Source organism: Cupressus sempervirens, chromosome 2 (assembly GCF_028749045.1).
Source record: "Cupressus sempervirens isolate cs-2001-9-10 chromosome 2, ASM2874904v1, whole genome shotgun sequence".
NCBI classification, from domain to species: domain Eukaryota; kingdom Viridiplantae; phylum Streptophyta; class Pinopsida; order Cupressales; family Cupressaceae; genus Cupressus; species Cupressus sempervirens.
The window spans coordinates 115,372,000-115,389,880 of NC_143119.1; the positions used below are offsets into that span (position 1 = coordinate 115,372,000).

At 38.6% G+C, this 17,881-nt stretch overlaps 1 protein-coding gene across 2 annotated transcripts in view; it reads left to right on the top strand.

The window, feature by feature from the left end:
* Window positions 1-17,421, top strand: part of DPMS3 (dolichol-phosphate mannosyltransferase-like protein) — a 33,979-nt gene extending 16,558 nt beyond the window's left edge. For both annotated transcript variants that reach the window (XM_089812842.1, XM_089812843.1), the window contains exon 4: window positions 16,994-17,421. In XM_089812842.1, the coding sequence (XP_089668968.1) occupies window positions 16,994-17,059 (66 nt within the window). In that variant the 3' untranslated portion in view covers window positions 17,060-17,421. The remainder of the gene's footprint in view (window positions 1-16,993) is intronic.
* Window positions 17,422-17,881: the final 460 nt, after the last annotated feature.

The following is a 17,881-nucleotide window of genomic DNA, read 5'->3' on the forward strand; positions in this document are numbered from 1 at the left end:
GCATTCTGGTCTTGTCTCTTTTTTCAATTGACCAAATAACAAGGGCTTGGTGGTCATCACTAAACTTGACTCCCCTATGAGCTTGTAATATCTCTTCCTTAGTCTTATGCTGGACATTCTTTTGTTTCCTTACTGAATCAAAAACTATGGCATTCACTATACCCCATTGGTAAAATAAGGACTCCTGACTGTCTAACTACTTGCCTTCCGGCCTCAGGTGTAAATTGAGAAAAATCATTCAGAAACTTAGATTTTACCTCTTCTTTAATAACAGAGCCCGATTTATCAGGTTGCTCTGCCTTTATCTTTTCACAAGTCTTCTCAAAATTTCCTATATTTAGCCTCCATAAAAATTGTGCAAATGCCCTAGACTTCACAAAATTTTCATCATTAATAGACCTCTCAGAGGCTTGGGCAACTATTGGAACAATTTCCTTACCTTGGTAATCAGCAACAGTTAAATCCAAGGAAGGTGTAGGTGGTTCTTGTGGCTCGCCAATCTCCAAATTTGTGGAGGTAACAATTACATCTCCCTCCCCACCAATTTGTCTAAGCTGTTCTCTTAGAGATGTTTCATCATCAATTCTGATTGGAGACTGGCTTGGGGAATAGTGCTCCATTTGAGAAGAAGACCCTTGCTCTAACTTTTGTCTTTTTGGAGCACTGGCTGCAAGTGGGCTTTCTGGCCTTGGTCTCTGCTGAGGAGGAACCTGTTGCACATTCTGGATCATTACATATCCTGCCCTTTTTTGCAAAGTGTATTGACCCGGAGACACCATGTTTCTACTGTTTATTCTCCTCTGCACCTCTGTAGCCTTGTCTGGATAAGCCTTGGCATATGCATCCTTCTTCTCATTCATGGCTTGTATTATCACAGCAAAATTATTCATCAATGCTTGCATCTTGGCTCCCCAGTATTTCTTTTCTTTCAATGGATCATTATGGAGGTCAAAAGCATTAATGAATTCTAGGGTTTTGCTAAATACTATCCATTTCTCCTTTCTCAATTCTTGTTCTTGCAAAGTAAAAACATTTCTAATCACATCCTCTGGATAGTAAACTTGTTGCACCATGCGGGAAGCTTTTATTCTCTCTCTTAAGAGGTCATAGAATCCTTTAGGATCAATAAACCTGGAATGAGATTTTGCCATGTTATATCTATCTAAGAACAAATTCAAATGCTTCCACCCTTTCCTTACAAAGACAAAATCATGTGCCACAGTAAAAATTGGAAAAAATGTGCCTTTCTTAGGCAACTCCCTCTCATCTATAGTGCCTATTTGCCATAACAGCTCAGCTATTCCTATCTTCAAAGGCACATGAAATGGCAGCACATGAGGCTTTCCCAAAAAGCCATATACTCTTATTACTGTTGAAACATTATAGGGAATTATATCCCCCCAATTATGACTAACCAGTAGCCCTTTTGCATGGTCCTTGGGTCTGACCAATTCTAACAGTGCTTGTGGAGTTCTAAGGCTGTTTCCTGTCAAAAGCAATCTAAGCTTTGATGCAAAATATCTATCAAACCTCACATAACTGGCATCTGTAGCTTCTAAGGTCATATCCACGCTCCACAACTGTACTGGATTCCTCTCTCCATTCCTAAATGTTTCTAGCTCCATACCCTTAGAAAAGAAGGCAAGTCCCTTATACAAACATACATACATAAGCAATGAATACCAACAAAAAGGTTTATCCACTTTTCCCCTTGCTATCCCCACCAAACCGTTGTGAATCTCCTTTGCAAGAAAAGTAGCAAAATCTAGAATAGTGCTCATCCCAAATTGAAGAGTTTGAGCCATTATGAGGACAATTGAGCCTGGGATCTGCTCGGCTTCATCCATTCCAAAAATCTTACAAAGAGAAATATATAATGCTTGAGCCCTAGGGTTAAAATGTCTTTTCAGTAATGGCTCGGGTGTGCTAGCAGTAATCACAGACAAGGTTCCAACTTTAGCAGCATGCTCCTACAATAGTCCTATTCTCAGGTATATTCTTTGTGCATCATATCTTGCTTTCAAATCATCCATATCAATGATCTCATGCACAACATGGTTAGGGTTGAGATTAAAAACTTCACTAAGCAGCTCAGGGAAAACCCTAAAAAGATTCACTCCAGAATGATTCTTCACCCACCCTGTAATAGGATCATATTTCTTAGCCAGGTCAGTCAATAGATCACTATCAAAGAAAACTGTAGGGACTGTTAATCTTCCAATGTCGAATTCCCAGACATTGCTCATGGGGGTATCTAAATTCCTTTCTGTAAACCATTTTTTGAACAATTGCAAACCTCCCATTGATACTTGGGTGTCTCTTACCTAGTTTTCCCTATCATAGAAACCCTTAGCGACAACTACCCTAGGGTTCTTAGGAATGAGTTCCCTTCCTTTAGTTATTTCATTTACTAATAAGGGAAATTGTTCCAGGAAATCATCACGCACAACCCTCTTTAAATAATCAGTTTGCCCAGAAAATTCCTTCCGTGGAGGCATTTTTAAAATTTCACTCTTACAACAGCAAATTCTGGATTTCTTATGGTTACAGGTTACTTACCTGCTAAATTTGCCCTTCTTTCTCTGCAATTTTCTCTTCAAATTCGTTGAAACCCTTGAGAAATTCTGTGCCCTAGCTTTGGAAATCTCTTCGCTTTGAGAAAATTTGCGATTGTGTACTTTAGTAATGGCGATTTTCATATTATACCAGTGCATTGAGGTCGCACGAAGGAAACTTTGAGTCATTAACTCCTGTAACCGTTAGTTTCGTGTTATATTTCAAATTTGAATTTGACCCGTCGATCTCTCAAAGATCGAACAACTTTATTTCAAAAAGTAAAATGCCTTTAAAAATTTCAGAGCCCCTAGCCACGCATCAAAAGGGTGCTTGCCCGCATTATTTAAAAACCTTGCATCTTCTTATTGCGGGCAAGCGCTCTTCGTCAATCTTACTTAGATCGACAACGAGTCTAAAACCTTTTATTTGACGGCCCCCCACTTAGCTAGCTTGACCAATAGAATATTATCTTTTAATCAACGTGCTCTGACTAATCTGACTGTAGCATTTAAAGTTTCAGCGCCCATGACATCACCGCTTCCAACTTGGCATACTTGTCACCTACCACCAATGAGCGTGCTTTACTTCATCTAACCTTTCCAACATGGTATGACTCAGCATTCCTTTTAAGTCTTGGTCCCACTGTGCCCGCTTACCCGCATTATTTAAATGTCGAGCAAGTCCATATTGCAAGTAAGCGCTAACCCTGGATCTTATTCAAATCTACGACGATCAAAAATCTTCTGTGACTGTATACTTAGTCAGCTAGACGGACCAATGAGGCGCTTCCTTTGTATTCCAACTCACCTGACAATTTGCCACGGATGACAAGGTGTTATTACCCTCTGAGAAAGGCGGCCCCATGATGTCACTCTGTGCCATGCGTCACGAAGGGGCTTGCTTGCATTGCTTAAAACTCGTGCATTTTCATATTGCGGGCAAGCGCCAGCCCTTGATGCTTGCTAAATCAACGATCACAAAATCTAAACTGCAAAGTATTAATATCATTAAAAGGCCAACCAATCACATCACAGGAAATTCAAAACGTGCACAGGGAACATTGACAACTCTGCAAAAGGTCTGACTGCTTCTGACAACTTAAGAACTTTTGTGGCGCATTGAGGTTTGAATGTCAGCAGGGGCTACGTGTCGAAAAGGCGCTTGCCCACAATATTTAAAGACCTTGCAACTCCATATTGCGGGCAAGCCTCAATCCTCGATCTCAAAAGGATCTACGATGCTCGAAAGAAATTGCAACTTGGACTTTTTTCAAATAAAATAATGCAATTAAGGCAAACTTTATAAGGTTTATTAAAAAGACGAATAAAGGTATCTTTGCGCGGATAAACCCTAGCATAAGAATGTCCTGCCAAAATGTATTTGAAATATTACTTTATAAGGTTTGCAAAGGCTAGGGCAAAACAAGACAAGGCGTAAGGGTTTCTATGGTGAATTTCTTGCCTAGGGTTTTGACCTAATTCCCAAAATTTTAGGGCACAGATTTAGGGTTTTTCATTGCTAAATATAACAAAACAAGGGTAGTGAAAAACCAGGCCAACATGGATGATGCAAGATTGCTCTTACAACACCCTGGGATGGTCTTGAATCCCAAACAACAATGAATTGACAGCTGGTTAATTGTTTCTTCTGTGTTGTGGCAAAGATAACAGCTAGAGGGGCCATCTTCTATGACTAACAAACCGAACAATCCTTATTTGAGGCTGGCCTTTTGCCCACACACAATGTGCAAATAAGATTTAAGTACTGGAAATGTTTTTGGTGACTGTCGATCTCTATTTTTCTGAAATAGAGCATCCTCCTGGGTCTGGACTTTGCTATATGAGCTTATTAGCCAAATCAATAAAATGGGGATGTCATAAGAAGACAATAAAATACACACTGCAAGAGGTCATCTTTTTTGGAAATGTGGATATATTCAAAGAGCAATTTGCAGTTTCTGCCATGTTCAAGCTAATGAGAATATGGATTGCAACTTTATCTGCCAAAATGACAATGAACTGAGTGCTCAAACTCCAAGTTCTTGATCAGATGAAATTCTACAGAACATTCATGCAACTCTCTCCCGAAATTAATTGCATCTTCTTTATTATCATCCTATCTGAAAATGGTATTTTCAGATCCACCATACAGCTAAAATTGTTTTTACACATGTAAGGGGAAAAGTAGACTGAAGCAGCAACAAGACATGTGTGAAGAAGATGGAGCTTGTAATATCCCAACTTCATTCTGCCCTGTTTTTCTGATTTCTGGTCTGAACCTTCTGAGTTTGTTTTTGAGTGCTTTGGTTTATTACAATATTTTTAGTTTTTTAAGTATCGCACTATATTTAGCTCGTTCTTCCACAACTGTAGTTAATGGTCATTTAGGCTTTCTTTTTAGTTTTCTTATTCTGTTCTATTTATAGATGTTTCTTTATTCAGACAACTTTGCTTTTTTGTTCACACTATAATTAGCTTATGTAAACTCTATTTAAGAGTTCATTGTTAATATAATTATCATCCCAATTTTAACCAATCTTGATGATGTGTGAAATCCTGAGAGGCACCAAAGTCAATGTACCAGGCCGAGGATGTGCCATGATCTGATTGGCATGTGACCATGGAACCCTTTCAATCAAAACTTATCAATTTTGATGTACCATACATGAGGTGCCTCTTTGAGGCCATAGAGAGCTTTTACAAATTTGCAGACCTGATGCTCTTTACCTGCAACCTGGAGGCTATGTTGTGTAAACCTCTTTTTGCAAATCACCATTGTGAAAATTACTCTTGACTTCCATCTGATGGATGCACTAACCAAACTGAGTTGAAAGAGCTAGGACAAGTGGTATGCTTCTTGTTCTTGTGCTAGGAAGACCTACACTCATATTAGCTCATCATTATGAAGATCACCAATGGTCTTGGCCCACCACTTAGGCCAGAGAGTATGAAAACCAACATTTACTGTAGTAGGAACAACATGACCAGGAATCATTGGATGTGGCGCCTGAATATCCTATGGAAGAGTTGGTGGCACATTGTCAATAGAATCCCTTCCATCATGAGAATGAATAGAAGACAAACATCCATCTTTGTAGCTTGTGAAGGCTGATCCTCTGGGCTAGAAACTGGAGAAAAGGCTGAAATGGACCTTTGTCTTCATCAAACCCCACATCTCTATTGAATATGATACAATCATATCATTATCAATCAATCAATATGCCTTATGTGTATCACTGTATCATGTGAACATCGATTGTTGAGTCTTGGAATCTAGTTTGGTGCGCTTGGCATTTGGAATCCAAATATATGTTGTAGAGCCAAAAACCTTGAGATGATTGATTTTGGGCTTCCGTCCAGATCGAGCTTCCTTAGAGTCATCTTCCTAACGATTTAGGCGGGAGACTGATTCAGAAGATAAACAACTGGAAAGATTGCCTCTGCCTAAAACTTCTTTGGAATGTTGCGGTGCTCCAACATTGATTGAGCCATCGTAGTGACTGTAGGATTCCTGTGCTCTACTCCACCATTCTACTGGGGGGTGTAAGGTGTAGTAAAGTGATGTTTAATCGCATGTGAAGCACAATAGTCAGAGAACTCAATCGAACAAAATTCTCCACTATTGCCAGACCTAAGAATGATAATCTGACAATTGGAATCTTTTTCCACTAAGGCCTTGAACATCTAAAACACACTGAACACTCTGATTTATGCTAAAGATAATACATCCACATTTCCTGTTGAAATCATCAACACGTGAGAGAAAATGCCTACATCCTGTGACTGATGGAATGTTCATAGGCTTACAAACATCTGCATGGACTAACTGCAAGTACTTGGATGTCCTCCAAGCATCACCATTTGAAAACGAAGTCCATTGCTACTTCCTAACCTAACATGCTCTCTAAACTCCATGATTCTTTGTCTGAATTGCAGATAAGCTAACAACTAGATTATCTCTTTCATCTGAGAGAGATAGTGGATCTTTAGAATCTATATAGACCATGATCCTCGTGGCCAACTGTAGCTGTAGGTTGAGACCCTGTCAACAATAGTACACTTGTGTGCACTGAAAACAATGTCAAACTGAGATCATCACATTCTATAAAGTCTAAAAAATAAAAATAAATTACAAATAGGAGAAAACAACACCAAAAGGACACAAGCAATGTAATTCTAAGCACAAACTACAAAGACGAGAAGAAAACAAGAACGTAGACCAGACAAGAACATTCATCTAATTTGCAATCACAATACCATTGTCCTTAGCCAGCTGTAGTAAAGCTTCTATTGGAAGCCACTCATCTAGACTTTAGAACTTGAGTCTGTATTTCTTTTAAGCAAGACTCTACTGATAGTGGCCTAGTCTACGTTATATTGCCAAATTGACCAATGCGGCAAATATTCACCTCTTTCAAAGTGAACATAATACACTTTGCAACCTCTATAATTTGTTCCTTTTTTCAATATTGAATTTTCTGACTTTTATGACTAGTTTCGTGTCTCCCTCAATCTAGAATTTTCTCCATCGCTTATCCCTAGCAATCATTAGACCCCACAATAGAGCCTCGACCTCTGCCAAGTTATTAATGTCCACATCATAGTCTTAGTTATGAGCTTTAATACCGTCCCACTATATTGAAGTGGGTGGGAGGGAATTTTAGGTTAGGTAGATGTTGTTGACCACCCCTCCCTCCACCTCTGATAAGTTCTTGTGGGTGGGAGGACTTTTCCAAAGTTCTCCGCAAGACTAAAGATCAAGCCCCTTCAAACACATGCCAATTGGGTGGGGAAAACCTTCTTTCATATTATTATTGTCAACAACTCTATTTACTTGGGCCATAACTCTGTCATCCTAGCCATGCCAAGATTCCCTTTTGTAGCTCCATCAAAATTCAACTTTACCCAACCTTGGCTAGGGACAACTTTGTCATCTTGTAAAATCTAGCCATCTTGCTTATGAACCTCCCCAAATTCCACAATAGTACTAATCAACCTCTCCCAAATCTTGTATATACTCATCTCCAAATCTCGAAATATCTGGTGATTCCTTTCAATTCATAGATGCCAAACAATAATAACAGAGCCAACATTACATATAAATTGAAGGTTTAGGATTCTTAATCTTGGTGTCCCATGACCCCAATAGTTTGGCAACTCTATTTGGAATTACTCACTCCAATCCCCATTTCACCCAAAACTAATTCCAAATCTGCCATGTGACATCACAATGCAGAACGAGGTGCTTATTACTTTCTTTATGGCACTTGTACGTCACATGCCTCGAGACTTGCCCAAGGTTTGCAATCTATTCCAAGTTAGAGCTCTACCTTTCCAAGCTATCCATAAGAAAACATATTTTCTTCTCCCCAATAGTACTGTCCTTGGAAATGTTATTACTTTCTTTATGGCACTTGCGCATCACTGCCTTGAGCCTTGCCCAAGGTTTGCAATCTATCTAAGCTAGAGCTCTACCTTTCCAAGCTATCCATACGAACACATTTTCTTCTCCCCAATAGTACTGTCCTTGGAAATGTATTTGTGGAAGGCACTCTTTGCTATTATAGTTCCATTGCGATGCCCATCTCACACTCTTTTATCATTTGAATCCAACCCCATTGAAGGCCATTTATCTAATTTGCCTTGGATTCTCCTTACAAGACAGACTCAAATTGTTGATAAAACTCTTCCAAGACGTATGTGTAATATTCTACTTCCTAACAAATGAGAGACAAATCATAGTTAGCCAAATCATTATTTAATCTTTGTAATGTTCCATACTAGGAAGCTGCCAATTCCTAATGATTAACTTACATCACTATGTATTTAAATTGAACTGAATTTAATAACAATGGTAATTTGTATACATATGGTTGTTAACATACTTAAGCCTAGTGTCTTTCTTGGCCCAAATGTTGGACTACTTTTGGCTTCTCTCAGTTATGGATTGATCGGGTTTAAGTTGTGTCTACTCTCCATACTCTTCTTATTAATGGAATTGCTTCTTTCGCTTTCAATGCTTCCCATGATTTGCAATAAAGAGACCCCTTGTCTCCCTTCCTTTTTTTCATCATTGCATAAGTTCTGAGTAGATTGTTTCTCTAAAGGTGTAATCAAAGACTTATCCCGGAGTCAAGATTGGAGAGTAATTATTTTCTCACCAGCATTTTGTTGATGATACTGGGCTTATGTGGGCTGCCTCTTACTTTGAAGCAAGGATGGTGTCATACACTGTCCATACGTACCTCTTAGCCTTAATGGAGGTAGATTTCCAACTTGTTATCTCTTCGTAAAAATAGTGACCCCAAAATACGTTGGCAAGATTGATTTGAGTGACGTTAGTAGGATCCTCTTGAAGGGAATGATTCACTTGCTTGGAAGGCATTGAAGCTTAGTTCCAAACTTGTCAAAGATGACCTGTTACCTATTTTTACCTCCCACCAAAAATTTGAATTCAAATACTTGAGCCCACCCAATGATCTTTAACCATCTTTTATATTATTTTAATGCCATGGAGATACAAAAAATAAACGAGTAAAAAACCTTATTGTATCCCATATATTCCCTAAGTTTATTTCTGCTGGCCCGCAACTTTCCTCGCCGTCAGATCTTTCGTGATCTACGGTGGGCGCTCTCCCGCATTCTCAAAATGCACTACCTTTAAGTAATGCTGGCAAGCGCCTGAAGGCCGCATAGCAGGTGGGTCCATCTTCTTTTGTGGGCCGCAGAGGGGAGAGCTATTGAGTGAGCTGGCAGTTTGATTGGCAGGCACTTTCCCACATTCTGTGTTTTGTTAGACTTCCTGACAATGCGGGCAAGCGCCCTGGTGACACATGTCCTAACAACGTCACAGAGGATGTTCACATAGGTTCAAAGAGCACGGGTTATGTACACCGTCAGATCTCCTAGATCAAGGGCCGGCGCTTGCCCGCAATATGAAAGTGCATGAGTTTTAAGCAATGTGGGCAAGCCCCTCGCTGCTGCGTGTCCTTGTGGGGTCAGGTTATTATGAAGCCGCAGGCTAACGCCAGATGGGGCTAGGACGTGCTGAGGTGTATGCTGGAAGGTTCGTGGGCCCAAAAATTTTAAGGGACAGGCGCAGTATAAGGAGGATCTTTCACGATCATTGATCTTACGGAGATCAACGATCGACGCTTTCCCACAATATGAAGATGCGAGGAAGCACCTGAAGGACACGTGTCCTTCTGGGCCTGGCTAAGGCATTAATAGTTAAGGCTGACGGTTATCTAACATCGCGGTTAAGTTGGGAAGGTGGCGCAGTTAGTTGGTTTGGTGGTCAAACTCAGAAAGGCCTTGCGAGGTGGCAGAAAAATAAAAGACTATTGGCCCACATGGCCCATTTTGGTTGTAAGACTCAGTTGACCTGCTGACTTTGCTGACTGATGACCCAGAAACGAAGGAAATTGAGTTTTCTTAACACTATTTGATCCTTATGATCAATTCCAACCACTCGCGAATGAATGCTGAACCCAGTAAATAGCAGGAGAACACTCCACCACCCCAGTTTATCCATCTACTTGGTCAAAATGGTTTAATGGCGTAGTTTCTGTCAAGGCCCTGTTTCAACAAAATATCAGATTTCATTGTATTTGAATCTGTGCCCAGATCAGATTTTCTCCAGATCCCTAAAGAGACTTGATGGCAGTGGTTGTGGAGTAACTTCAGTTAGAGAACATCTCAATTATGCCTAAGCTATAAAGGCAATTTTTGTAGATTTTGTTGAGGTCGACTCTTCTCTGTTTTCTCTGATATTGCTCTGCAATTTCATTGTAAATCTCCTTTGCCTCTGAATTGTATGACATTCTTATCTCCTTCAGGCATTGATGTGAAGTGCAAGAACTATTTGCCTCTCATTGGTGTATTGTAGATATCAGCAATCTTGCATGACTGTATCTCTTTTGGCCTATGAATGGTATATAAGTGAATCTTCTCTTTCCTTGTGTTATTCATTTGGGTTTTTCTGATCTGCATGTGATTGTTAGATTAAAGCAAGTCTGGATGTGTATATCTTTTGTTGTCATGATGGTTCAATAGTGCATGTATGGACAGAGATTGGTTTGAACACTCTATTTTTGGTGCATCACCCCCCTTAGGTTAGAATAGGTAGATTTGCTTTTATGCATTCCTTCTCCCTTTTCCTCTCCAAGAGTAGGTAGGTGCACCCTGATAGTAAAGGAAGCCTGCCTTCTCCGAAGACTCAACCTCATAGTTGAAGTCCCACAGCTTGGAGGTTGTTTCCATGTTTCACAAGGTTGTCCTTAGGTAAAAACTTTGGACAAGGTTGCAAACATTTGTGACAATAGTTTTTGGCACGCCTAGTGGGACTGTATTCAGAAAATTTCAAGTCTATTGGTGTCAAAAGGAAGATTTCAAGATTAATACCGAGGAGATAGTACTAGCTTCGGTGTTCAAGCCTTCAAGGGATTCATTCTTCAAGTACTTGGTGACTCTGAGCTTCAAATACATCTGGTTCCAGACCAAAGTTGCAGTAATTCATGCCCAAAGCTGAAACAAGGGCATCTTCTAGAGGTAAATTTCAGTACCAAGAGCTTTCATTTTCAAATCCTAGAAGAAGGAAGACTAGGGTATCTTTATCACCAGTTAGGAGTACAATAGTAACAAATACACCTGCAAGATCCATCTCTACTCCTCTTGCTGTTAGATCTCAGCCTAGATTGCCATCAGCACATATCAATAGATCACTTGTCTATATGGTGCAGCCTAGAGCTCATGCTTTTGCCACCTTTAATGGTGGAAGTCCTCTTTTATTGGCCCAAAAACATGACATACCAATAGCTGCCCTCAAAAGTATACCAAAATTTACTGGTGAAACTTCTATCTCTCCACTAGAACACATTCAAGAAGTTGCAAATATCTGCAATATCCATGCTATTATAGAAGATGATGTTGCAGTTAGGCTTTTAGCCTCATCCTTGAAAGGAAAAGCACTACAACGGTATAGAGGTTTGGCTCATGGTTCTATAGGAGATTGGGATGGATTAGGAGGACTGTGCAAACACTTTGAGGACAAAAGTGACCATTTGTCACTTTTAGAACAGTTGACTACTATAAAAAGAGCCCCCCATGAATGTATGACTGATTTCAACTATAGATTTCAAAAGACATGGGATAGAATACCTACTTCAGTAAAGCCTACCCTTGGTAATGCCTTCTTGCATTACCTTAGAGCTTTTAACAGTGACATTGCCACTACAATCCAAACTATGGGAGGAGATACCTTGCCTAATGCTTATGACATAGCAATAAAGTCAGAAAACATCCTAATACAAGGAGGTAAGCTAGCTCCAAGGCCTCCTATGCCTTTCTTCCCCGACGTTCCAAATCACCAACCAGCAATGGCTCCTCTTCCCACAACTTCCACATCACAATCCTTTGCTCCAGTCCCTCAAGCTTTCACATCTTCAAATGGAATAGATGAAATCAAGGAGATGATGCAATCTATGATGCTGAACATAGATAAAAGATTGCAGGGCCAAGAGAAGAAGCTGGAGGATAGCTTCTCTGTGATGCAGAAAGTGAGCAACAAGTTGGTGACTTTAGAGAGATAGCAAGCTCAAGGTAGTAAGGCTCATCAATTGCAATATGAAACTCTGAACAGTGGTAGGCCTCCAAATCATAATCAGGGGAACAATTCTTTTGATCAGAATAGGCAGAATAGCCATGCTTCAACCTCAAATGTAAACCAAAGTAGGGCCATAGTTCCTCAAAACATGGCCCAAGATCATGATTTTTGTCCCTCCTATAACTACTCCTATGCCCGTTGCATGTGTCAGGAGGTTGAATCTTATTTGGCTTTGACCATCCAAGACCCTGCAACAGGACAATCACACAAGGAGGACCAATTTAAAGATGCCTGATATATGCAAAGACAAGGTGATTGCTCCTTCATGAATCATGAAGTGGAGGAACATTGTAATGTAAACCAGGATTCCATTGCTCACAACACTAGGAGCAAAAGAAGAGCTATTGAAGATGCTACCCCTCCTCCTCCCAATCATGCCTCAACTTCAAATGCAATACCTCATGAACAAGCAATAAATGATCAATCAACTATCTTTCAGCAGCAAAGGCGAAATAATGGCAGAAAGGATGTAAGTGATCCTCAGGTTGTTCCATCTCAACCTCCTACAAATGCAGCTCCCAAGGCTTCCTACTATGCCATTCAGTGTGGTAGAACAAATGAAGAAGACAAATGTGAATATTTCCATGTGGGATGCTGTTGCTACTATACCCATGCAAAAGAGGTTGCTGCAGCAAGAATTGGAAAGTATTGAACCAAAGGGTCAGCCACCCAGCATGGAAAGTGCCACAAGCCTAGTATAGCCATCAAAGGAGGTAGAAACAAGTAAAAAGGTTAGACCCCCTCCATTTTGTGTTTCTCTAATTATAGGGGGTAAACTAGTCCATAATTGCATGATTGATTCAGGGGCTAGTAGTTCAGTGATGCCTAGGTGTGTTGTTGATGTTTTGAAAATGAAATATGAACCCATTGTTAGAGATGTATTACAGTTGGATGGTAGTACTGTCAAGACTGTAGGGATCCTTAGGAATGTGGAAATGGCCAACTTTCTTTGCCAAGACTGGTTCTGAACAAGAGAAAGGTGTACGATGAAATAAATCTATGGGTAGTGAGCCATCCCCGTATTAATTAGGTTGGTGTCCACATACAACAACTACTTATGGGATTGGAAGACTAGAAAACCCTTTTTGGGTTGCTGGTGTTACCAGTTACTCTATATGGCAGCGAGGTATGGGGGAGCAGTGTATCAAACCATAAATGGCAACAAATTGAAAGAATTCAGAAGCACTTCACAACTAATCTCAAAATCAAATCCACAGTTTCATACGAGATTATTTTAGCAAAGGTGGGCATGTTCTTGGTGGAGGCCTCAGCAATTGTTAGATTGTTGAGCTATCTAAAAAAAGTGAGTAAAATGGATGCACAACGCTGGCCTAGTAGGGTGGTTGACGGAGAATTGGCTCATTGGAAGAAGACATGGAAGAAACAAAATGATAAATGGTTCAACAAGTGGAACATTGACTACCAAGAGTGCCCTAAAAACAATTCTGAAATAAAAAAATAGGTGGCAGGAAAAATCAGATCTGTCATGTGGGCAAACCAGTTAGTAGAAAAAAAGCCTATTATGTCAAAGAATATAATCCCACATGCGAACATGACGAACAACGAATATTTAGGAGCTGAGATCAAAGGAAAGGAAAAAATCCTAATCGCTCAATTGAGATTTGGTTACCACCGTTTGAGATGTGAAATTGGTAGATGGAAAGTCCCCAAGGAAGAGTAGGAGGACAAAATTTGTAGATTTTGCAACGAGGGTGTGATGGAAATAGAGTGGCACTATCTGAAGGATTGTACAACATACAAAGACATTCGCAACCAACACAAAGAAACGTTAAAAGTGAACAAAATAAAAGACCTTTTCAAAGGACCACGACTCCTCAAGGGGGCCATTTTACTTATGCAGATTCACAACAAAAGAGACAGGCTGGAAGAGATATTTGTGATTATATTTAAGTTAATACTATACAAAAAGACGTGTCATATGTCATGCGAAGAGGCATGCATATGGAAATGAAGTGTTGTATATGTGGAAATATGAAGGGTCTTATTTTTGGGACTCAAAGAGACCTTCCTGTGTAAGATGAAGAGTCTTATGCAATCTATTTATATGATCGCTTGGTATATTGTAAATCAATCAAGTGGAAAGCTGTGTACTTGAATATTTTATGATCAATAAAATACATACTTGAATATTTTATGATCAATAAAATACATACTTTCCTAGTGTGGCTGGGTTTTTCCCTTCCAATGGAAGGGTTTTCCTAAGAAAAATGTATTGAGTGTTTTGTGTATAGTTTATGCTCTTTTATAGCTGTTTATCTCTATTTGTGGACTAAAACATTAACAACTTAGAGTAGGATTTATTTATGTTGATTAGAAGTATTGTTTATAGAAGATATTTTGGATATGCCTTTGTGAGATTCGCTTAGTTGCTTGTTGATTGCAAGTTTGTCTTCTTTGCCCATTGATGGTATTAATGTAATGGTAATAGTTTGAACATCTTACATTTATGTTAGGAGATTGTACTAGCTTGGTTGTTGGCAATGGCTAAACTAAATTTAGCAGAGTTACAAACAAATTCATAGTTTCTTGCATTTTAGGAGTAGAATAGTTTTCTAAGCACTTCCCTTTTGTAGTTTGTCTGGTCAGAAAACTTGAAGTAGTTGATATTGTTTGATTGAGTAGCGTAAGTCTGTTTGTGATACTAACATACAACATCATTATAATTGAGTATTATCAACACATAACATTCATCAACATTATCAAGCTTGAGGTATGATCTTATGATATTCAGTATTGTACTTCAGATTAAGTTTTATTTCTAAACATCATCGTTGTAGGGAAGGTTGACCCTCTTGGGGCATGACTGAGGCAAGCCCCTATACAACCCAACACCATTCTTATCACTTATTGTGTATAGTTATTTAGGTTTGGGAGGAAATGATTGCAGATTGTAAAAGAGCATATTGGGACAAGTAGAACTAGTTTTCGAAGAAGCAAAAATGCTGGATGCTATTAATTATTGACATAGTCTGCAATTACCAAGTCCAATACAGTTTTTGTGAAACTTAAGGGAAATGGGCAGAGCGGCATCTTGAGTTGGAATTTGTTTGCGATATCTGCTTCATACACTGCTAGGAGGACTAGGTCGCCTATTGACGTAGTTTCACACTTTCAGTTCTGAATTTTGAGTTTGAATGGAATGGATGGTCTTATGTGAGTTTATAATGCCACTGAAGAAAACCTTTGACATAGATTCCTAAGATCACATTTGGTAGAAAAGTTTTATTCTATGTCATCGGTTTTGTTGTGGATCTTGGTTCAGGTTTGCGGATCCAGCAAAAAGAAAAGTTTGGGGCTGGATTCATTCGAACAAAAAACATGTAAGCATTACATATATATAATATTATGTATGTATTTGCAGACTAAAAATAAGAATTTCAAGTTTAGAATACCGCATAGCATAATATAATCAACAAGACCACCATAAATTCTTATGTTATTTAAAATTTAGAACATAAATGATAAATATTACAAAATATACATTGTTTAAACTTTTAACTTCATTATTAAAATAAAATTTAAACTTTTAACTTCATTATTAAAATAAAATGTCAAGTTCAACAATCAAATTCCAGTGTATTGAGGATTTCCTAAATTACAGACACCAGCTCCATCATTGACATTAGATGCAATAAGATTTGAAAAACCAAAAGCAATGGCTTTGCCACTTGTAATAAAAGTTTGCTCACTTGTGGGTTTAAGAATAACATGTTGGAAAGTGGAAGCATCCAAGTCAGTTTGCTTTGGCTCCACATCCCACAGCTTCATGGGTTTGTTGGAGGCATGCTCCCTAATGGTGTTGAGGGGCAATGTCAAAGGTGATTTTTTTAAAGGAAAAAACAAAAAGTCAGAAAATTGACAGATTTTCCCTATGTTCACTTGGGTAGCCCCGGATCCTACCTAAGTTTGCCCAGTTTCACCCAAATGAGACGACCATCACTGCCCCACGTCCTATCCATATCCACAGGTGGATCAGACCTGAGGACCAGCTAGGTGGTCTACAGGCGGACCCAGTAACATGGGTTTTATTCTATTGGGAATAGTCATACAAAATCCATAATTACCTAGAGATGTTGCAATACGGTTTACTTGTACGAGGGCAATGATGCCACTAAAATTAGGATATGTGAGTAAACAAATATAAGGAAACTTCTATTTCATATGCAAACGAGTCACCAGAAATTACAGTTATTCGGGCAAGGATATAGTTCTTGTTTGCATCCTGAAATTTCTTGCTAACTATTTTAGTAATAAACCACATTGAATATCCAATTTTTTGGGGGACCAAACAAGGTATTGCTGAACTCTTTGTAGATGGTTTTTCTGGGGCACGATATGCTATCTGTAATTTTTATGTATGTTTGTTGATGTTCACTGGAAAATAACACGGATTCTTGTGTATTTCAATAACAAGTGGGAGCCTTCAATATGTTTGAGAGATTAGATTTTTTCTCTCGTTTGAATCCCCATTAATGCTTAATTCTTTGTACAACATCATAATATCTAGTTCTCTTTGTGCACAAAAGCATTTTTATCCCCAACTCATGATACTTGAAGGTTAGTTTAGGGTGAACGCATGAAACTAGCATGTTTTGCATGGCAAGAGATGATATAGCTTTTGCTTCTGCAAATTTTGTACAATTGGAGCTGTTCCAAGTTTATCATAGTTGTTTGCATGATATAAATTACTGTTTTTTTCACTAATCCTACTTATTTTATTTTTCTATTTGTATTTTTTGTGCATTTAATATAGGATATTGCTGAGGCCAAGGCATATTTAGAGCAGAAAGGAGTTGATGTTAGTTCTTCCAACAGTTGACAAATCAACCACAACAGATACCATGTTAAAATGGGAGTTGATCTGATTCATATTGAAAGAATTAATGTTTCAATATTGATGAGTGAGCTGGAGGAAAATGCCATAATTGATTGGCAATAAGATTTAAATTTCATTGTCTTTTTTGTATAGCACATCTTTTAGTTTTCCATTTGGGACTGAATTTTGTTCATCCTTTCGGCTACCCAAATATAAGGCTGGGCGGTTAAGCTTGCTTATTGCTTAATGCATTTGAATCAATACACGTTTTCCCTCAAGTGGTTGCTTATGTTTGAACTGACCATTATATAATTGGTTGAAATTTTTTCGTTTTTAATATTTTACTTGAGTTGCTACTATTCTTACCAAGGGTCCAAGACGCTTAAATATTTGGTAGGCTTGATCACTGTATGTTTCTTGATGATATTATGAATTGTGGAACCTTGAGGAGACCTGCATTAATATGGTTGCTGTTCTGTTCATGTTTGGTCAGTATAATGCTAATAATGATTTTTTAAACCTTTAGTAAAGAGTGCAATGAATCTGAAATTGTGAATTTTCTAATCAAATATTTATTATTATTACTTTGGATTGCTCTTAAGTTTCTAATACCTTCATACTACTTAAAGCCTATATGGGATCACCTTAAAATTATGTCTCCACTACCTTCCAATATGTTTATAGTTGGGTTCAAGTTCCATTTTCTTGTAAGTTTGATATTAGTTGTGTGATACTTTCCATTCTTGCTGTGCGATGTTCACTCATCTCTCGATTAAATTAAATGCACATTATAATTACTTGTACTCTTTACAATAGGGAGATAAA